General features: G+C 44.2%; 1 protein-coding gene across 9 annotated transcripts in view; it reads right to left on the bottom strand.

Annotated features, from left to right (window-relative positions):
• Positions 1 to 3,221: 3,221 nt before the first annotated feature.
• mast2 (microtubule associated serine/threonine kinase 2) overlaps positions 3,222 to 22,509 on the bottom strand; it is a 135,246-nt gene continuing 115,958 nt past the window's right edge. For all 9 annotated transcript variants that reach the window (XM_029499187.1, XM_029499188.1, XM_029499190.1 and 6 more), the window contains 21 exons: positions 19,987 to 20,088; positions 18,114 to 18,246; positions 17,947 to 18,014; positions 17,715 to 17,818; positions 17,258 to 17,466; positions 17,042 to 17,180; positions 16,834 to 16,966; positions 16,529 to 16,694; positions 15,791 to 15,892; positions 15,512 to 15,634; positions 15,324 to 15,433; positions 14,991 to 15,145; positions 14,635 to 14,783; positions 14,155 to 14,334; positions 10,372 to 10,608; positions 10,066 to 10,292; positions 9,687 to 9,809; positions 9,355 to 9,491; positions 9,073 to 9,260; positions 8,371 to 8,924; positions 3,222 to 7,974 (listed from right to left, as the gene is read on the bottom strand). In XM_029499187.1, the coding sequence (XP_029355047.1) occupies positions 6,442 to 7,974; positions 8,371 to 8,924; positions 9,073 to 9,260; positions 9,355 to 9,491; positions 9,687 to 9,809; positions 10,066 to 10,292; positions 10,372 to 10,608; positions 14,155 to 14,334; positions 14,635 to 14,783; positions 14,991 to 15,145; positions 15,324 to 15,433; positions 15,512 to 15,634; positions 15,791 to 15,892; positions 16,529 to 16,694; positions 16,834 to 16,966; positions 17,042 to 17,180; positions 17,258 to 17,466; positions 17,715 to 17,818; positions 17,947 to 18,014; positions 18,114 to 18,246; positions 19,987 to 20,088 (4,872 nt within the window). In that variant the 3' untranslated portion in view covers positions 3,222 to 6,441. The remainder of the gene's footprint in view (positions 7,975 to 8,370; positions 8,925 to 9,072; positions 9,261 to 9,354; positions 9,492 to 9,686; positions 9,810 to 10,065; positions 10,293 to 10,371; positions 10,609 to 14,154; positions 14,335 to 14,634; positions 14,784 to 14,990; positions 15,146 to 15,323; positions 15,434 to 15,511; positions 15,635 to 15,790; positions 15,893 to 16,528; positions 16,695 to 16,833; positions 16,967 to 17,041; positions 17,181 to 17,257; positions 17,467 to 17,714; positions 17,819 to 17,946; positions 18,015 to 18,113; positions 18,247 to 19,986; positions 20,089 to 22,509) is intronic.

Here is a 22,509-nt window from a genome sequence, read left to right on the forward strand (position 1 = left end):
AATTAGAGCACAGGGAGTAATGGAATGCAATCTCTCTCTGCCACGGCTTGACCAATCACAAGCCGCATTTAATCACCTCAGCCCACTCGTTAACATTGATGAGGAAGTTGGAAAAAAAAAAAGTAACTTGGTTCTCCCCTGTGGCCAATAACGACTTAACAAGTTGAGTTTTAGCTTTCAAGCATCAGTCAGTTTTCCACAGAGATCCTTTCAATCAATCAATCAATCAATCAGTCGCCACGCAACTATCATCTATCAGTGCTCCATCTTCCCCCTGCCAGTTTTCATGCTAAGATTGCTCCACAGTTAAATTGTACAGACAGCTATACATCACCGGACAGAATCAAAATTAGATGAAGATGAATACACCTAAACAGAAAAACTTTATAAAGTTTAAAGAAAATAAATACCAGTATCGTTTTCTTCTTCTTAGTCTTTATTTTTTTCTATAATTCTATTTTACAATTTAACCAATAATAATAATAATAATAATAATAAATAATGCAAACAAGTTCCTATTCTATGAAACTGTGCAGAACTATTGCGGCAAATGCAACCCACAACAGGCTCAATCACAACTGTAACATTTTAATTACAACAGGAAATGAGGGCAAAAAAATTATTGTTTTATTTATCATTATATGTCAGAGGCCATCTCCCCTTCTGCCAAGATGTGACGTCCCCCTTTTGTCATATGAGCGACTTTTTTTGACAATGTCTTTTAAAACTTCGGCTTCAGTTGCTGTTGGTTTGGTGTGAAGCTAAAATGTGATCATGTTTTTGCACAAGTCTCAGGAGGACACGTTTGGAAGCCAAAGACTGTAAACACACACACTCCTCTGCTCCTCAGTTTCTTCCTGTGGTTGTCAGTTTTCAGTGACATCCAAAGTGAGAAGATCACCATGAAGACAGACAGTAGGACGTAATTGTCTCTCTGTTAGTGTATTCCTGTATTCATTATGGGAATCCAGAGCAACAACCACAAGAGACTCATGCAGGCCTTTTCTGCAGTTAGACTTTGTGTGCGTAAAGACTGAGGGACATCTCTGCTGTGTTCATTTGTTTAAACCTTTAATTATTAAGTCCTGAAATGATGTGGAGTGGTCCTGTCCAGCATGTGGACAGTCAGAAGGTCAAAAATATCTAATTTTGATAGCTTCCGCTTCCTTGTTTGTCTGATGTCATATATCCCATCAGTTGTTACCTCCTGCTCCCCCCTCTCTTACCCCCCCAGCCTGGAATGAATTTGCCCGGTCATGTAGAGCCGTGTCAGAGCAATGCGAAGCTGGCAATTCATCACCCTGCACCGGCTGCCTGTCAGCGCTCCTGCACCGTATTCTTTATACGAATTTGTGTACATGTGTGTGTGTTTGTGTGTCGTTGTGTAGGACGCCTGTTTGCCTGCTGTCAGCCACCAGTCTGGGATGGAGTTGCTGCACCATGTGCAGCAGCTCAGGACCTCCAGTGAAGACGGAGAGGCCCTTCATTCTCCCGCCCTGCTCTGACAGCTCCCCATGGACGCCTGGATGGATAGAAGGAATGGAGACGGGGGAAGGAAGGTTGAGGGAGAAAGGGGGGAGAAGGACCCAATTATCCCAGAATGCAGTGCTAGGTGGTGTTTAAATCAAGCAACGTGACCCCTGACCTTGGCAGTTGATTGGTGGAGAGTGAGGCGCTTTAGCGAGCAGCCTCAGTAGTAGCGAGGAAAGCTAATGGAGCTCCGTTTTACTGCCTTTCTTTGCTCAGAGCGCTGTGGGCCTGCAACGGCTGCACAGATTAGTCATTACCTCCAGTAAATGCACCACAAGCCCCAGCGAAGCTGTCTCTCAAGACCATTAAGATGGCAGAAATCTCCCACAGAGATGAGGAGAGACAGCAGACACACATCCAGCAGCTGATTTGGCCATTTGAAGCCCCATTAGGGAGCTCGGCACCGCAGAAGAACCACAGCTCAGCTGAGTGCATGAAGCCACTTCACTGATAACACTCGGAACTGCAGGGAAAATTAGTTTACAGATAATTTACTGCCACGCTCGCTGCTCCAGAATGAGACGAGGACGTGATGTGAACAAATGACTGACAATCAAATATCTGGCATAAAACTGGAAAAAAGCATGGGGGGAGCAATTTTACATTACAGTTATTGGGGAGGAAAAAATAAAAAAAAGGAAATTCAGATTTAACATTTTTTGCTTAGAGGGTTAATTTTTGCACGTACAAATTAAGGTGCATTAACAGATTTTCCTCAGTGTTGTGTCAGCGTTGGAGTGTTGGATAATTTGAAGTGAGATGTCACAAAAGGGCAAATTACAAGTTTTTCAGAGGACTGGCTAGCTGGCTAGCAACACACTTTTATGGTTCCCATGATTCCCTTTGGAGGAAAAAGAAGTGATACCACATTTGTGAATGCGTAAAACATTTAATAATATATAATGAGCAGCACGGCGGCGTAGTGGTTAGCGCTGTCACCCCACAATAAGAAGGTGGGCCTGGGCCTTTCTGTGTGGACTTTTTTTGTTCTCCCCGTCCCTGTGTGGGTTTCCTCCCACCGTCCAGAGACATCATGTTTGGGTTAACTGGTGACTCTAAATTGTCTGTAGGTCTGAGTGTAAGTGGTTGTTGGTCTCGGTGTGTTGGCCCTGTGATTAACTGGCGACCTTGGATTGGCTCCAGAGTGGTAGAAGATAAATGAATGAATGAATGAATGTGAACACTTGCTACTATAAGTTGGTCTGCTGCTGCTGCTCTAGCATCTAAAATTCATGAGTATATACCATAAAATAAAAAATGTGATTAGAAAGTCCTGGGCTACATAATGTGACATGAGAAAACAACTGAAAGGAAATTTAAAAGCAGTTTTTTTTCCTGTGAAGACAATAATGTGTTGTCATGTGTCTTGTTTTTAAGGTTTTTGAGACTTGTTTTTATCACATCTTTGTCCTGCTGTATTTCTTTCTGGTGACACCTTTGAGTTTCCAGTAAAATCAATTTTATATATATATGAGCTGCGGCTAAAAGCACAACCACGAGAGCAGGAATTGATCAGTTTTTTCCAGAGCAGCAGACTGAGCCTCGTTTTAAACACGAGTTATTTCTCAAGACTGAGTTTTATGCCTTCAGGGGCAGAGTCCTCCCCAAAATGCCACCTTAATGTAGAAAGCATGATGTGCCACATAAAACAAAGAATAAAAAACACCATAAAACACAATCAGCACACTGAGCATACATAAAAAAAACCTTTATTATTGTCGTAAGGTAAGATTGACAACAACATGCTTTTACCACAATAAAAAATAAAAAGATATTGCACTGGTTTTACTCTAGCAATGTTTTTTTTCTCTTTCTTAATGTCTTTCTCAAGCTTTTACTGTGCACAGCTGAATGTTCATCCTCCTCTTCATCACAACAACAAACAGCTGGGAAATATTGCCGTATTCTGAAAGAGTGGAGTCGATGAAAGAGGAAGCAAATACAGCCTATTCAGACACACACAAGTTTAATGAACTGCACACTGAATCTCATGTAACGGTGGTTCAGAACATGAGCGCACGTGTGTGGGTGTGTGTGGGTGTGTGTGTGTGTGTGTGTGTGTAGTGGTAATTTAGGCCTCACCTTGTACCCAAGGTCCCATGTTTAAATCATATATGTGCCTCGGAGACAAAGGGCCACGGAGGCTCAGTGGTGACAAACTTTCTGACTTTATGGATCAGTTGTTATCCGAGTGTGAAATAAACAGCATCATCAACACATCACAGGTTCAAATTCTGTGAATTTGAATTTGCTCCTACTGTTTTTGATTTTCCTTCACTCGAACATGTCTCACTTAATCAGTGACAGGATTTCTACACATGAAGGGGATAAATCCAGTCAGAAGTTTAAAAGGCGAACTTTTAGACATCAAGGAGTTTATCGAAATTAAATGAAAAGATGATTTAATTGTTCTTCGGACCTTATTCACTTTTTCGATAAGGATCTACATCCTTTTTGTATTTTAGATTAAACCGGTGGTGTTCGATAGCACCTGACGAGATGACGCTTTGTTTTCAGGTCAGATCTGATCCATTTCAGGTTTGGTTCTGAGGCTCAGGTCACATTTATAATGTTTCAAGTGTTTATTTTACCATATTAAAATCAGGTTTTTGGCACAAAAAGTGGGAACTTCTTTCTATTTCTCACTTTTTAACAACATGGGGATCAAGCTGTGAATGGAGTGTGTTCTGTAGAAGAGCCTCTGCAGGAATGGAGCAGCAGAGGTACATGATGGGAAAGGGAAGGCTTAGGGATTGTCTGTAATGTTGTTGTGCGTCTGTGTGAGGTCAACAAACTAAGGGTTTGAGATGAACGACTCCAGCAGGGAAAATGACACTTCCTTCACTCTGCAGCAGATGGTTGGAACGTCATCTTTACACCCAGAAGAGAGTGTATGTGTGCTGCTGCTGTCCATATAGCAGCAGCACACATACACTGTGTGGCTGAGAGCCAATGGGCTGGATTGTGTATGATCACTTCCAATTCTAACATTTACTACATCACATCTTCAGCTGAAGTTCACTCCAAACACTGGACAAGAACACACAACAGACATAGACACACCACAGCTCAGAGTTCGAACTGATGCAGATGTTTAGTGACGTTACTGAGCAAGAACCAAGTTCAGAATACTTTTTGAGATTTTTGATTGATTTTTGACACATATGAAGTTATTGAAATTATTTATCTCCAAAATATCTAGGTCTTTCTGACATTTCCTGGAACGAACTGGTCAACGTGTGCTGATGTTATTTTAAACCAATGACCTGATATTGTTGGTATTACTCTGATACTGCGACGCAGATTAAACGGACTGGATCTAAACCTGGATCAGAAACATGCATCAGAGTTTCATCACAGACAAGATTTCAGACTGTGTTGTCGTCTTCTCACACGCACTCATTTTTGAGCAGTTTAATAAATGTGTTGTATCACACTAAGAGGTGTATGTGTGTGTGTGTGTGTGTGTGTCTGTTTTATCGAACAGAGCTATCATCAGTCATTAACTTCCTGGCCGTCCGAATTGTGCCGGAATCAGGAGCTGCTCCCTAAGCACCACTGATCTACTCCACAGACACGCAACTGTCAACATACAAGAGCGGCGATGACGCTGACATATGTACACTGACTCTTCCTCTGACATCATCCTCACACAACATCTCAACACAACATTGTGATTAGGAGTCACTTAAACAGTTTGTAACGATCCTGATCTGCCAGAGGAGATTTGATTGACACAGGCAAAAGGTTCTACTGACAAACAAAAAGAACAACATGTAAACAACAGAGTCAGTGTCTGTGTCAGTTTAACTGTGTCCTTTACATTGGAATTTGTGTGTCAGCAGAAGACACACAAACTCAACAAAGACACAAAACACTGATGGATGTTTAGTTAATCTGAAGAACATCAGGTTGCATCTGATGCTTCAGTGTATTCAATGTGTGTGTGTGTCTGTGCGTGTGTTGAATATTTCCAAAATGCAACTAAATCCAAACCAAACCCAACCACCCCCCCGACCTACTAAAGCAGAAGAACTGAACCCCAACACTCTATATCAACACACACACATACACACACGCACACAAGCAAACACACACACGCAGGGTATCAAACAGATGTACAACATAACTTTAAATATTCTTATATAGATACAGAACCATGCACACACACCCCCAACACACACGCACGGACGCCCACACAAAGTAAAGTCTGTATGAGAGGCAACGAAAGAAAACAAACAAAAAAACCCACAGTTGGTCCACATACCAAATCAAAATCCTGCAACCTTCAGAGGGAGAAGGGCCAGAAAGAGCTGCTGGCCTCACACTGACCTGTGCTGAAAGGTCAGTGTGGAGGATCTGCTTCTGCATCTGAGTACAGGGAACATGTCTACCCTCCACCGGACCGCATCCTCAGTTACTACAGAGGAAAGCAGACTGCCATTAAAGCAGATTTGATTCTGTGTCGCTGAGACACTCATCCTCCTCCAGGGGTGAGGTGGGTGAGAAAGAGGAAAAGCCAAGGCAGAATGGTGTGTGCTGGGAGGATGGATAGAACATGGAGGTGGGGGTAGACCTCCCAGAGTGTGAAGACGAAGCAGCAAACTCTTTTACTTCTGGCCTCTGAAATGTTTACAGAAAGAGAAAGAATGCCGACTCCTCACGGCATTTATTCTGAACAGCAGGGAGCGAAGCGCAAGGACACCAAAATAAGAGCACAGAAAGGCTGGAATGGAACTGGACAACCAGATCTGTGCCTGCATGTCTATCTTTCTACACCGTCCTTCTGCCCGTACAGTCAGACTCTGGTTAGTGCGATATTACTAATGTGTTGTTTCTTCCAAACATGCAGTTTGTGAGTTTTAACACTTAGAGCCACTGGGGGGTGGGGGTTGTCAGGACATTCGGCTGCTACGTCTTCTTGCTGGTTGTTTTGTCTTGTTGGGATGAGGTGGACATGGTGGTGGCAGTTGTCGGCTGGGACTCAACCCTGTTACGCTGTGGCTCAGACGGTGCAGAGATGGAGGGGCTCGCATGGGGGCCAGGCTGAGCTGCTGTTGCTCTGGGCCGCTGTGCAGACACTGTGGTGGCAGGACTCTCTCTGCCTACAGACCCCGATGTGGGTTTCTTAGGGGCATCCTTGCAGGACAGTGGGCCTGCGACTGGGAAGTCTTTTTGGGAGGTGTGCTTGGGCGAACCCTTAGAGGTGGTAGGTGCCTCGGTTTTCGATCTGGGTGGGGACTCTGACAGGACAGGTGGCTGAGGTGACAGAGTCTTTTTGTGGGGTGGGGGCAAAGGGTCAGCTGTTTGGACTTCTAGGAGGCCGCCTCTGAATGGTTTCTGGTCTTTCTGGCTCTTGTCTTCTGTGGTGCTGAGCTTGACAGGACCAAGAACACTCTTAGCTACAATTGCCAGCTGGGAAACAACTTTGTCCACGCCACTTTCAGGGGGAAGGACTGGGGAGCTTGAGCTGGAGTTGGAGTTGGAAGTAGATGACGATGATGTGCTCAAACTTGGAGCGGCAGCAGCTGCACAGAGTCTTCTGTTATCAGCCTCCTTCTTCTCCTTGGGGATGCCTGGGGAGGAGCAGGAGGTGCGCGGGGGCTCTCTGCTGTCGGTGGGTTGGCAGTCTGGAGCGCTGGGGATCATCCTGCACTCTGTCCTGCTTGCAGAGATTGTGGTTCTAGGGCTGTCCAGGCTCTGGTCTTCAGCCCTGGCCTCTGATGGGCCTGTTTTTCCCCTTAGACTTTTGGCATCTTGTGGTGGGGCCGGCTTGAGGAAGGTGTCTTTGCTGACTGAGATGAAAGCACTGCCTGGTGTGGAAAAGGGAAGGGGGCCCTGAGTGGGTTTCGTCGTACTGCTCTGCTCCACAACTTTCCTCTCTTGTCTACCACCTTTGTCTGCAGATGAGGTGGAGCTTCCGTCCTTCAGTGCCGAGGAGGAGGAGCTCTGAGCTTGGTTTGACTCTGTGACAGAGGGTGCTGTGTGTGAGGGAGGTGGGTATCCAACCTGTGGAGACCCCGTGTGGGTGAATGTTGCGTGAGTGGTGCAGGGGGAGAGGCAGAGAGAGGGCAGGGTGCCTCCAGGGCCTGTTCTCACAGTGGTGGGTCTTAGCAGTGGTGGGGGGGTGAAGGTGGTCCCCCTGCGTCCATCCTGGCTGTCCTCTGAGCCCTCGTCTGTCTCGTCCTCAGATGAGTCCACCTCGTGAATGGCGTCCTGCTTCTGAAGCGACTCCCGCCGCTCGGCTCTGTCCTGCCGGATGGCTGACAGCTTGTCCTTCAGTTTGCTCTTCCCGGGCGCCAGGCCCAGAGAGCCGGACACCGCCATCAAGGAGCCGTCCCCTTCCTGACGCCCCAACTTTCTGGAAGAGGATGAGTGTTTCTGCAGAGTGCCCTTCTCCACGCCTCGTCCTGGTGAGGATAGCAGACCCTCGCTGGCTGACTCCTGGAGGTCAGTGAGGAGGAGGAGAACAATTTGAGGTTAATATAAATCTGTTTGGAACCTTGATTTGTTGTTCCAAAAAAACAAACATCTAATTCAAAGAATTTGCTCCAGATTTCTGTTTAGTTTTAAATAAATGGGAAGATGTGAGATATGAGTTGTACCACTTCCTTATACTTTCTGATTGTTTGACTAGGTTATGATATGATGAGTGAACCTACTTCAGTGTTATTATTGGTTCTTTTTGCCTTTCATTCTGTTACAGTTAGAGAAAGACAGGAACTATTATTTGTTTTTCAGCGGACACATAAATAACTTTGGCCGCATGATTATTTACTGTTTCTACATATGAAAGTGATGAATTGACACTATTATCACATGTGGTGAGTGAGCTCGTACCTGAAGACTCTGCAGACTTGGCTCGCGTTGTAGGATTTCCTTTTTAAACTCTGAATGTGAGATGTCGAGACTGTGTTTCCGGCTTCCCACAGCTGCTCCCACTGCCAGCTTCTTGTCCGCTGCTGCAGCCACCCCTGAGGGCGATGAGGGCAAGCTAGAGAGGGAGGCAGCCAGTTTCTCTGCTGACTGCACCCTCTTGAGGAGCGGGGAGCGCGGCGGTTCGGCACTCTTGGGCCTTGAGATCTGTCTCACCAGGGGAGGGGAGGAGTGGAGCTTCACAGGGAACGACTGACCCACAGCGGCCTGTCCCAGAGCGTGGCTGGGCAGTGGGGAGGGAGAGCGCTGTGGTGAGTTGCTCTGAGGTGTGGGTGAAGGCGTGCGTGCCAGAGGGGAGAGGGGGATGTTGCCGGCAGACTTGCGGCGGGGGGAGCGGTACTGGCGCTGGAGCTTTGGGGCGAGGCCGTGCAGAGAGCTTGGCCGGATATGGCCTGAACTCGCTGGGGAGTTTGGGACGCTGGAGCTTGGGGAACTGCTCTGGGAGGAGTTTCCACCAACTGGGGAGGAGACAGAGAGCAAAGTGAGGCAACAAGGCCAGCAATGGCACAGGGATAAAAAGCACAGTGAAACAGATTAGATCCAGTTCAACAACAAGACTTGAAGCAAATTATGGTGTAAATTGTGGTGTTTTCCCCTGTGTCTCACCTGAGTGGGCAGACTCTGGTGTTGACCTGTAGCCCTGCGTGGGGCTCCGGGGCGACAGGTTGTGCGTGGGTGAACCGGGGCCACTCTCCCCGGAGGATAGGGAGCGGTTAAGAGAGGAGAGACTGCGGCTAGTATGGAGCAGAGATGCCTGCTTGGTAATCTTCCTGAACAAAGATGTTTTCTTCTTACTGTGTGACACAAACACACCGATAGGAAATCATTAACAAACCCACACGCTGCTGTACGAGGTGCAGAGATGATGTCACATCTCCAGCAGCTCACCTGTCCTGCCCCTCCTTGTTCTTGGTCTTCTTGTTGCGTCTCGCCATCTTGGATTTGTGGGTTGTCTTTCTGGCGGGGCCGACTTTGATGGACGTATTCTCAAACGGCGTGGCAGAGATGGACACTTTGGCGCCGCTCTGAGGCACAACAGAAAGTGCATCAGTGATGTTCTCTCTGCTTTTCAGTTGCAGGTCATTTAGGGACACTTTGATTAAATCTCACTACAAAGATTTGTGGTTCGATTTGACATATTTTAAAACATGGATGGAACATGGAAACAGCGAATAAGAAAAACCTTAAAAAGCAGAAGAGACTCTACTTCTTGTTAGTACCTTCAGTATGAGCTCCACCACTTCTGTGTGAACCAGACCGTGGACCGGCTCCCCATTCACGTGGGTGATCAGGTCCCCCTCCCTCAGCCCTGCCTCGTGGGCCGGACCCCCCTCCTCCACATGCTGTGGGAGAGAGAGACAAAGATGGGAGACAAAGAGGAGGAAGACATTCAGTGAGACAGGAGCTCTTCTGTGTTGAGGCTGTTGTGTTGATGTTTACCGCCATCTTCTGTCAACAACAAGAAGCCCAGCTTTCAATCTTGATCCTGCATACACTCACCTGATGTTCCTATCTGCTGCACTTTTTTATTTTGTTTAGTTGCAGCTCAGATCTGTACTGAAACGAATGACTGAAGGGTGCTTGTGGCCGTGGACTCACCCAGACCATGTGATGCACTGTGTAGATGTCAGAATCTCCCATGTATACTCTGATGGCTCTCAGGGTGAAGCCGTACTTCTTGCCCGCCCTGTGGATGACAATAGCGGGTTTGATGCTGTTCACGGCTGGGGAGAGGTCTCGGCTCGGAGAGGAGTCTCGTGATGATGGATTGGATGACAGCGAGTGGGGTGACATTGGGCTTGCCAGTGGCGACGCTCCGTGGTGGTCTGGGGATGGTAGATTGTTGTTGATGAACTTGATTATTTGTGGATTAGCAGCTCATTAGAAACCTTTGGACTCACTAACCTGCAGGGATCATCAGTGACAGTGTGGTGGCAGAGGCTGACTTGATGACCTTGTTGAGCGGCCTCGAGCTGGGAGTGGTGATATGCTTGTCTGTGTCTCCAGAGAGCAGCCGATGGCGTGCTCTGCGAGCTGCCAGGTCACTGATAGCTTTTGGCGTGGCCGGAGAGTCGCTGTCTGCTGTGCCTTTAGCTGCTCCACCACCATTACCTCGATCACACACATCACCTGAGCTGCCCGCTGCATTGACAAAGAAAGATGGAAGGTCTTCGAATGTTTAGCTTCAAAGAACCATTTCAAACTAAAAACAATTCATACAGAAAGTTTTGAATTAGAGTTGATGTAAATTCCTTTTGTGGGGATAAGGGTTAAATTAAATAGGAATATCGTCAGTATAAAACAACTGATATGGCTTTCTGTTCTTTAAATCAGGAAATTATATTATATGGATATCAACCGTTTAAAATAAAAGACTGGAGAAGTTAAAATATGGATCACAAAATTAACCAGAATTTTTCAAAGGTGATGGCATCCATAAAATAAAAACATTAGAGCTTATTTCTTTTATGCCTCTCCTTTTTTGCTAAAAATATACTGGTGCAAGCCTACCACTGGCTTGCCTTGTGGCTAGGGTTTGAACCCAGGCCCTCTGCATGCAAATAAGCAGCTGTACCACTGAGCTATGTCCCCAGGCAATTGTTGGTACCCTTCCGTAAAAGAAAGAAAAACCCACAATGGTCACGAAAATAACTTGACAAAAGTAATAATATGTCAAAATTTTTTGAAAATTAACTAATGCAAATCAGACAAGGATTTTTAAGTGTGGCTCAACAGAATTATAACTAATTAAAACTGGCCTGGACAAAAATAATAGTACCCCCTATAAAAGATTGAAAATAATGAGGTGTGTACTGTAAACAGGTCAAATCAAGTCAAATTGATTTATATAGCGCCTAATCATAACAAAGTTACATCAACGCACTTTGCTAAGATTTACTCTAAAACCTGACAAAAACTCTTCAAACAAGCTTTTCCTTTCCATATGTTCACATAATTGGCTTGCGATTTCTTTTTAAAAAATCTGAGCGATGAAACGAAGATAGCTAAGGGTCTATAATTAACCGAAACATCTGGTACAAGATTATGTTTTTTGAGGAGAGGTTTAATAACAGCAGAATGTACAGATACAGAATGTATGTGTTAATTGGCGGGAAAACATGATTGAGAAGCTGCTGCATTTGATAGTGGACTTCTGCCAATTGTAGGTAAGAGCTGTTGATTGTTCTGATTTCATTTGTAAAAAAGCCCATAAAATCATCGCTGCTAGGAGCTAAAGGAATCAGTGGTTCAACTGAGATATGACTCTCTGTCAGCCTGGCTACAGAGCTGAAAAAAAAAAACAAACCAAACAAAACAAAACAAAAAAAAAACAACAACAACAACAACCTGGGATTGTTGTTGTTTTCTTCTATCACTGCTGCATAGTAGGAGCTTCTGGCACTGTGGTGAGCTTTTTTATATGTTTTATTTCCAGGTTGAGTCAAATTAATCTTTATTACTGGACCACCCCTTCGTTTCCAATTTTTGTGACATTTGCTTTAAGGCTGTTTGCGGGCCATACCAAGATGCCGCCTCCTCTGTTGCATTTCTTTCTTTTTCAGAGGAGCCACAGAATTAAGATTTGAACGCAGTGAGGCCATAGTGCTAATCAACAGCTCATCAATCAGTGTAGGGGAGTTCTCTATTGGTTTTACACATGGCAGTTTAGCAAATGATGTCTGAATATTTTCCTTACTTTAATTTGGCCACAACATTTTCAGGTAAACATCTGCTATAGCTAAATTTATTCCTAGATGCTTTGCGAGCACTTTGTAAACCCAAATGTTATTGAGGACTGGTCAGCGAGAAGGACTCTTAATTATTATTAATTGGTCAATTTCAGTGCCATATATGAACACCAGATCAAGGGTGTGATTGAAACAGTGAGTAGCTTCAATTCACTGGGAAAAGCCAATTGAGTCCGGTAATGACCTAAATGCAGAACTACATTTCAAAATCACCCACTATAATGACTTATATCTGTACTAAGTACGAATTCTGATAGGAGTAAGGACCAAGTGGACGATATACTCCATATTCCAGTTAGAATGAAAGAAAGACTAAGGGGAAGGCTTTCAGAAGATCTATAACCAGAGTTTGGTCTACAGTAGGATGTAGGACCATTGTAAGCTGGAGTGAAATATGGCAGCCTCCGCTCCTCCTTGGCTGATGGTACGAGGAACATGAAAGTTAACATGAGTCATGATTGTAGATTCGTTTATACTGACATACTCATCCTGCTGCAGCCAGGATTCAGTGATACAGAATAAATCCATGATCATCAGAGATCAGAACATTAACTAACAGGGATTTGGATGATGATCTAATATTCAATACTCCACATTTTATTTTTTTTTTTATATTTAGATCTAAATAGGTGGTAGTTTTGATTTCAGTTAAGTTATCAGTTTTAGCTCCTCTTCTGTTTACTTTTGGTTTAATAGATTTATTGAATTTCTGTAGACATTAGTTCTGATATATTCTGGACAGGCAGCCTGACTCTGACTGAGGTGCAGAGAAGAGAGTTAAACTGCAGCTCTGCCTCCTGGTCTGGACTCAGGAATGACATAGTTTTAACTTTCTAGTAAATTTGGTCAAATCTCTAGATATGAGGGCAATTTCCTCCACAGTGGGATGGATGCTATGTCTCCTAATCAGACCAGGTCTCCCCCAGAAAGTCTTCCAGTTATCTATGTAGCCCACATTGTTTTCTGGACACCACCTCAACATCCAGCAGTTGAATTACGACAGACTGTACATGTCAGCACTGGTCCGATCGATCAGGGGTCCAGAGAAAACTATGGTATAATTTTGACCCTGTGTGGATAAGAGAAAATCCTAAATAAATTTAAACCTGTGCACCCAGTTCTTGTTTTTAAAAACCACTCAAGATGTATGTTGTACAATCAATCCACCCTGGAAAAAGGACGGCTCAAATAAGTAATTAATGACATTCATGTCCACGATGAGCGTACGGCACAGGCTCTCTTTAAACCATGCAGGGTACAAGGAAATCTGAAGACTATCAAAGCATTTTTCCCAGTGTCAAAAGCCTGGACTCAGCGGCAGTTCATGGGTCCTCCAACAGGACAATGACCCAAAACTCACAGATGAAAACACCCAAGAAAGGCTAAAAACAAAACTTTTCTGAAGTGGCCTTCTATGAGCCCTGAACTAAACCCTGTTGAACATCTGTGGGAGGAGCTGAAACATGCTGTTTGGAGAAGGCATCTCTTAAATCTGAGACAGCTGGAGCAGGTCCTGGCCCACTCATGAGGAGTGGGCCAGATTACCCACTGACAGGTACAGAAGTCTCAGTGAAAGTTACAGAAATTGCCTCAAAAGATTGTGCAACAAAAAAATCAAGTTGAGGGGTACCATCATCTTTGTCTAGGCCAGTTTAGTGTAGTTCTTTTTTTTTTTTTTAAGAATTCTGTTGAACCACAATTCAAAAGCAATGTCTGACTTTCACTGTTAAAATGTCTGATTTTAAGTTAACTTTCCATCCATTTTTATTTATTACTTTTGTCAGTTTCAAGTTATTTCAGTGACCATTGTGGATTTTATTTTAACAGGAAGGGACCAACAATATTGCCCATGTGTGTATGTTCTTTAAACCAGTAAGTGTTCTGCTTTTAAAGTTTTGTCTTGGGGTTTTGGATCCTGCAAAGTGTATGTTGTACTGACGTGTGAGTGTGGCCTTGCTCAGCTGGCTTGAGGTGGAGCTTGGGGTGGTGGGAGACTCATCCAGCTTCAGCTCTCTCTCCACTGGGAGCTCTGGGATAGCAAGGGGCAGTTCGTCCCCCCGTGGGCCCCTAACAGTGCTCGGACCCGGATGGCTGGGACTTTTCCGACTTCCAGCCACACCTGAAATTACACGTTATTGTAAGCAGCTTTGATTCCTCAAATCTGTGAATTGATGTGTTCAGTGGCATTCAGGGCGACATCAGTTTTTGTACTGCTTTAGAAGTGAAGCTATTTCAGGTCCAGATCCTTTTGACATGCAGCAGCTCCGACTAACCCTCAGCTAAATGTGTGGATGAATAACATCCACAAACCAAACAGAAGCCAAACATGTCAGACCTTAGACAGCCACCTCAAGGACTTCCTTTTATTCTCAGTGCTGTTTCCGATCTGAAAGACCTCCTCAGGCTACCAGCTTCTTACCTTGGCTTTGCCCGGCTTCCTCCTCAGAGGAGATGGCGAAGCGTGGCATCTCAATGATGGCGGAGCAGCAACGTCGGCGGACTGTCAGAGGGGGGCTGGAGTCGCTCTCTGTGTGGGATGACTCTGACACCGACAGACGCTTCCTAAGGCTGGAGGGAGAAGAAGAAAAGATCACACACACAAGCAGCACAGAGCTGACAACAATGTAACTCAAGCATTACATACGGGCTGCTGCATAAATGAAATTATGGCCAGAGAAATACTCACAATATCAGCAGCTCGTACTATGTCTTGCTCTTTGAAAGATTTTGAAAACAAAAGATAAAATGTGTTTTTTATGAAGGTGAAGAACTCACATCTCTGGAGAGCCCACCAGCCAGGATCGATCTCTGGACTTGAGTCCACTAAGGCTGTCGATACGATCTCCTCCCTCCTCACTGAGGCTACGCTTGGTGGGGGGAGGAGTCCTCTTCTCCTCGTGCAGAGACAGACGCTCCATGCTGCTGTACACCTACACAACCAGCCACTGTTTACTTTAGGTACTTCAGTGGTACTTTAGCCCTCACACTGAAGAACTTCCATCAGATTTAGCATCACTTCAGGCGTTTTTGATTTAGCTGAGATGATTACTAAATGAAATCAAAGACTGGGTGATGTGTGCTGAGACGAGCAAATGTTTGATAGCAAACCTTGCTGAAACGCGGTGAGCAGGAGGAGAACTGTCGAAGCTCCACATGCTCATCATCGTTGGTGTCATCCTCCTCTTCCGAGTCCATGTGGTGGTACCGATCAGAGCGAGCTGTAGGAGACAGAGACATTAGGTTGTTAATTAGAGCAGCGAGAGGCTTAAGAGGTTCAAGACCAGTCAAAGACATACTGTCAAAGTAACTGGTGTCATCCTCTGACTCCAGCTGGGGGATGAACTCAGCTTTCTGTCTAAGCAGGCTGTTCCAGTCGAGCTCTGTGAAAAACGAGTGCTGTTTCACCTCAAAGGCACTTCCTGTGGAGATGGAGAAGAAAACCGAAAGCGATAGAGACATTAGCCAGATCTGAACTGCTTTGAGCTTAAAAAGTGAGATCCCCAAATCCCAAAAGAATAATTTTCTCTTTTAGAAACAAAACAGTCAGAGAAAATGAAATGAAAACAATGAGTTACCTGTCCCCAGTCTCTCCAGGGGGTTTTGTCTCAGCAGTTTGGAGATGAGATCCTGAGCCTCCTGAGGCAGAGCTTCATCTTCTTCCGGCCAGATGATTTCATCTAACACAAACACACACACACACACACACACACACACATGCATGTAATATAAATGTGTGGCTCTACAGAGGAAACCATTGGCTTGGACAGTCATAAAAGAGACATGAAGGGATCAATACAGGTTTATGATCATTGATTTGCCCTTTCATCAAAGTGAATTCAAAGGAGGAAGAAAGGCGGATGAGGAATCATTATTGATCTGATTGCTTAGGAGTCAGGTCTTTCCTTTTCTGTCTGTCTATCTCTGATAATTTTATCAAGTCTGCTCTATGCCCTCGGCCTAAAACATCAGGCATTTACAGTCAAAAGGGCTGTAAAAACACTTTTTTTGAAAAACTGGAACTGAACTAGATTACTTACTAACCCTAACCCACTGGTGGTTTTAGCTGCTCAGTCAAGTCGAGTTAAAATAAACCCAGAAAGTTTTTTTTCTTGGCTGTTTTGATTCAGTTTTATTTAATGCTTACAGTCGGTATTAAGAAAGTGAAACACTGACTAAAACCAGCTGTCACAACTTCTGAAACTTTGTGCTGTCACACCAAATCAGTCATTACCCCCAAGACCCACCAACCTGAATGATAAAACATGTATAAAAGTAAAACACGTGGTTGGGTACTGGTTAGAACATCTACTCACCACTGATGACCTGACCAAACAGTTCCTCCGGCGTGTCTCCGAAGAAGGGAACACAGCCTACCAGGAACTCATACAGGATGACTCCCATTGCCCACCAGTCCACCGGTTTCCCATAGCCCTGACGTAGGATGACCTCTGGGGCGATGTACTCTGGAGTACCACACACCTCAAGAAGCAGCGGCATACAGGAAATCAGGTCAGGATGGAAAGGAAATGGTTTTAAAGAGCAAAGGCAAAATCAGCTCTGTGAAATTTACAAGATGCTGCAAAGTAACAGAAGCCTCCAACGACAGATGAGTTTGTACCTGTTTGTCGAGGAACTCTCTGGTGTCTTTCTCTATGTGTCCTTCATACAGGTTTGTGGTCAGACTCATCAAACCGATCTTTGAGAGACCAAAGTCCGTCAGCTTAATGTGTCCCATGGATGTGATGAGAAGACTAGAGGAGGGAAGACCACATTACATCAACTGTAAAAAAACACGCACAATAAAAAAATTTGTGTGTGTGTCTTACTTGTCGGGTTTCAGGTCTCTGTGTACGATGCCGTAGTTGTGGAGATACTCCAATGCCAGGACTGTTTCTGCAAAGTACATACGTGCCATATCAACCGGCAGAGCGCCGATGTTCTTCAGCAGCGTCGCACAGTCTCCACCTACAGATGAGAGCTGCAGTATTACACAACAAGATACAACACACAACACTGAAGAGGAATGACAATAAATACCGTACCCTCCACATACTCCATCACCATGCAGAGGTGCCTCCTAGTCTCAAAAGAACAGAACATGGAGACAACGAATGGGTTCTCAGCGAAGGTCAAGATGTCTCTTTCCACGAATGCCTGCTGGATCTGGTTCCTCAGGATCAGGTTCTGTTTGTTGATCTTCTTCATGGCAAAACGCTGCCGGGTGTCTTTGTGTCGCACCAGAAACACAGCACTACGAGACACCAAAGAACGTTTATGAATTTTAGTGCTATGATGTTCCCCTCAGGTGGGCTAATGGTGTGTTTATTAGCATCTTTTGTTCCCATGAAAGTGCACACGCTTGTCAAGAAGATGTCAAACTGACAACTGATGACAAAACCCTGACTTTTAAGACATGGTGGCCAGTCAGAAACCTGAACAAAGTGACCATCAGCTCTGGTAGTCCAATAGAAACAATGGATGAATGAGATGTTATCGTACCCGTAGGCTCCATTACTGATGAGCTTTATGTTTTCAAAGTCCTCCTCTCTCGGTGTTTTGGTCTTGGTCTGTGGTGGAGCTGCTGGGACTGCCATTCCTCGACTCTGAAGGTGACAAAACAACAAGAGTAAATGCAAGAGTACATTTTTTATGGTATTACTGTGGCTCATCTTTCTCATCACAGTATATTTGTGCACTGAACATTTTCTGATCATTCTGATCATGAACTCACGTCCACGGAGTCGTCCGTCTCCGGCGTCTCCGGGTTCCCGCTGTCATAGCTGCTCAGCTGGGCCATTTCTATTGGGACACACATGGTGAGCCAAAAACCAACACTGGACAAATATGCAGACACACAAAACAACATTTCAATGATGTAAACTCTAGAGATGGCCTTACCCTCCAGGGGGTCCCTGGTGAGGCCCAACTGGCTGATGATGTATCTGGGGATGTCAGACTTGATGCCTTGTCCCTCCTTGGCATGACCCTCTGCTGCCTCCAACAGGTGGTAGAACTCCTCGGGGTCAAACTCCTGCAAGTATATTCATGTGTGTTTGTTTGTGTGTGTGTGTGTGTTTGTGTGTGTGTGTGTGTGTGTGTGTGTGTGTGTGGGAGAGAGAGACAGAGATCTGCATCAGATAGAAATTTCTTTATTTAAACCTTTTAAAACAGTAGGCCCAGGATCAAACATATAAAAACAGACTTGAATGTTCAACAGCAAAACATGACAAACGAACATCACACACACACACACACACATAAAGTACACATGTAAACACACACTCCCTCCCCCTGTATGTGAGTGCATCCATTTGTAAAAACCCATCGAGCACAGTGTCAAAGCTTCAGCTGCATGTGATTTATCAAAACTACCAATGGTAGTGGCCGAGTGTCCTCCCCTCCTGCCCGCTCTCTCCTCCCCCTCGTCTCCCTGTCCTCACCCTCCACTGCTTCTCCAATTATCCATCTATCTTTTACACTCATTTTCTTCTAGTCTGTCTTTATCTTTGCTCCCCTCTTCACTTTTTCCTGCCATGCCAGCTGAGAGGTTTCAATGTATGTGTATGTGCGTGTACATGTGCTTGCGTGTTTACATGTATATTAGGCTGATTTAAAATTCTCGGAGGAAGTCCATAAATGAATTGCTGCTGTGGTAAACTCACTTCACACTGAGGAGCAGGAAGCTCTAAATTGTTTATTAACCACGCGTGGAGAAGAGCGACACAATCTGCAAAAGCTGTTTCAGTTAATCCTGCTCATATTTCTTACAGCAATCTTTCAAACTCAGTCTAATTTACACTGCTGTGCAGCAGCTGATTAAAATTCAAAACGACTCTTTGTAACAGTTGTGGAAACCATGAAAGAAAAACTGATTGAAACGTTTAGAACGCCAGGGGTGAAAATCATTTACCATCCAAATATTCAACATGTTGTGGCTCACATGGTTTTTGTTGTGTGTTGGTTCATAAAGATCTAAAGCCAATTTTCCACTTCACTGAATTTTTATAAAACTCTCCTGTTTACATTTTATGAAGGATTAATCAGAAAACTGAGGGTGTGGCTTCTTTGAGTTCCCCGATGGGGGCGGAGTAAGGCTGTACCGAGATGGCGACAGTAGAGCTTTGGAACCAGTGGATGATGACACATACTGTAGGCTATGTCCATTTTTGTTTCCAGTCTGTTTACTTTGTTGTTTATGGTTCATCATAAAATGCATCAAATATTTCCTGTTTTCCTGAGTCTTAATATTTCCTGGACTATTATTTTTGTTGACTGCTGTTGATTTAAAGTGTACCAAGCAGTGGTGAGGCGGAGCTTAATTTCATATTATTTTTTGACACTCCATTATTCTAAAGTGGATATGGTTCAGTCAGGTATTTCCTTGTGTTAAAGAACCGACTCCTGAGTGGACAGACTGTAGAAGGTGGAGAATATTTTGAATGTGACACAAAAACTGTAGAAAACAACAGCAACAACTTGAGGCAGCATCTTGGATTATGGTGAACAAATGTGAATAAACTTTTTTGGCAGCGAGGAATTTTTCTTTAATGGTAGCATTTCGATCAGAAAATTTTCAAAACATTTTTTCTAAAATGAAAGATAAGTGCATTAACTTCTTGTAAGGTGACTTTGAATAAATGTCAGAATGTTTCTGACAGAGAGCATAAAGTAAAATGCAGTGAGCAGCGTTGCTAAAAACTCACTAAGTTGAGTATTTTACTCATTGAGGCTGCAGCTGTTTTATCAGCGGGTGAGTCATAGTGTTTCTTACCAGACACTCTAGCAGGCGCGCTGGTCGGGCGATGATGATCATCAGCTTCCTGACAAGTTGTGTGACAAAGGTAACCTCCACACTCTCTGAGCGCTCGTGAGCCTGCTCACAAAGAGACGACACAATACAAATAGCAACATCTTTATTTCCAAATGTAAGGAATCTTTTCAGAGTCAAAAAAAATTACAGCTGACAGGAGGATCACGAAGAACACACTCTGATGAGATGACTCATCCTTCATCATAATATATCTTCATTATTTTTAATAAAGTTTTTAATAATTCATCATCCTGAGTTTTTTTTTTTATGACCTTGAGTCTGAGCAGAAAATGTGACTTATTTCTAGGCTGTCTTTCACAAATTAGGCAGAACGAGCAGTTTGAGGACACAGCAGACGGCGCGGCCTTTCCTGCTGGCGACACCTGAGAGGTAATCTAAATCAGAGCGACCTCCGACTCGCTCTCCAATATCCACCGTGAAATGTCTGTCAGTGTGGAGACAGAGCAATTTACCCAGCAATCCACTGTAACTGACCAGAAACGCATCTGGTGCCAACACTGATCCCCAGAAAGAAATAGGCTGGAAGATACATGTCAGAGTGTGTCTGTGTGCATTATGAGTTTGTGTGAGTGTGTGTGTGGAAGCTGTAACAATTACAAGCCACCCACTGTAAAACATACTTCATTCTCGGGGGTGGTAATGTATGTGTCATATATTTATGACTGCAGCAGGTCTGTATGTATTTATAATGTATGTTAGCGTGTGTGTGTGTGCGTCAGACGTGCTAACAGAGTAGAGTTTGGTGGTTCATAAACAAAGCATGGTCGACTCCTTGCTGTTTGTCTAACAGCGCTGGCGGCCCCAGGGCCCTGACCCCAAACCTGAATTATTTATAACTGTAATGAAACCTGGAGGGTGGGGGGGAGTCTATGCACTGTATGTGCACACTAAATATGCATTAGGGTGTGTATATGAACATGAACTAGTGTGAAGGTGACTACTGTGTGTGTGTGTGTGTGCGCAGTCCAATGATCAGTGAGTGTTTGAGGGGCAGACTCAAACTGAACTCTACTTAGTTAACAGTTAGACTGAACATTCACCCTGTGTGTCTGACGTCCCTGGTGGTTACACAACATATAAATTCATTCTTACTTGTGTCTCTCTCTTCCTGCACAGGCATTATCAGCCATTATTAGTTCTCCATCACTCAGTTCATGTGTCAGTTATTTAAGAATTTAAGAATATTTAAAAAGAAGCAATTTCTTTTTCTCTATATAAAAGTTGACAGATTTTGTATATTAAAGTCAGCTACAAACAAAATCTTCTGAAACAGAAGCTGAAAACGTTTTAAAGCTTGAAGCCCCTTGAAGCCCCTTCATGTAGGATGAAGATAAAGGGGAATCAGATGACAACGTAAAACTAATCTAATGTTTTTCCCTGTTCACAAAGTGTCTGTCTGTCAGTTTATTACAGCTCAGATTTTTGATATTTTTATATATCAGACTCACTTCCTACAGTGTTGTATACTTACAACAATATACTTGCCTTCATTATTATATTCTTGGCAAGCAAAGGTCCATTAAAAATGAATATTGATCTTTAAAAAGCCTGGCCCTGGTGTGGGACAAGGTTTTCTTTACTTCTCAAGTTAAAGAAAATCCTTTTTAAAGGTTAATACTGATGGTTTCAAATACAGTTGACAACAGACTGCAACTGGAATGGAATATCTGTTTACAGTAGCTGGATTGGAGAAACAGGCTCTTTCATTGTTTTGTTTATATGGTGACATCCATGCATTTTTTCACTATGAACTAGGCCAATTAGCTTATGTTAAGAGAGTAAATTAAAATGTTTCCTTCAGCCTCACGCTGAAAACCAGATGTTTGTGTCTGAGCTCATGTTGAAGGATGTGAGTGAACCATTGATTGGTGACTGATCACCAGAGCTGAGTTAGCACTGCCCCCCCCCCGCCCAAAGGTACCCTCTAGTAGTCTAACTGGAGTTCCAGCACTGGACGCAGGTTGCCATGGTGATCACCAACCCTACCATGATGGATGAAAGAGAGAGAATGCAAGGACAGATGTTAGCAGGGAGAGAGGGGTAAAGGTGGAGGAGAGCTAAAAGACGAGAGCAGGAGCAGAGGACAGAAGGAAGAATACAGGAAGACATAAGGAGGAAGGAAGAGAGATGGGGGACTGAAAAACAAAACGAGGAGAGGAGTTGGGGAGATGAGTTGGCCTCCTGTGAGTTCTGTAATGGGGTCATGACACAAGGACTTGAGAGAATGAATGGATGAATAAAGTAATGGAGGGCAAAGAACCAAAACCTGCCGACACCAGAAGACAGATGAAAAACACATATGACAGGAAGGTGAGATTTTAAAAACCCCACATACACATGGACTCGTCTTCAAAATTAGGCACAAGTGGAACATCAGCCTCCGAGACAGAAGGTCTACTGGACAATTAGTTTATCCTTAATGTCTTTAGTCTTTTAGGAAAGGAAGAAACTATCTTTGAGCTT

The sequence above is a fragment of the Echeneis naucrates genome, chromosome 4 (genome assembly GCF_900963305.1).
Source record: "Echeneis naucrates chromosome 4, fEcheNa1.1, whole genome shotgun sequence".
NCBI classification, from domain to species: Eukaryota; Metazoa; Chordata; class Actinopteri; order Carangiformes; family Echeneidae; genus Echeneis; species Echeneis naucrates.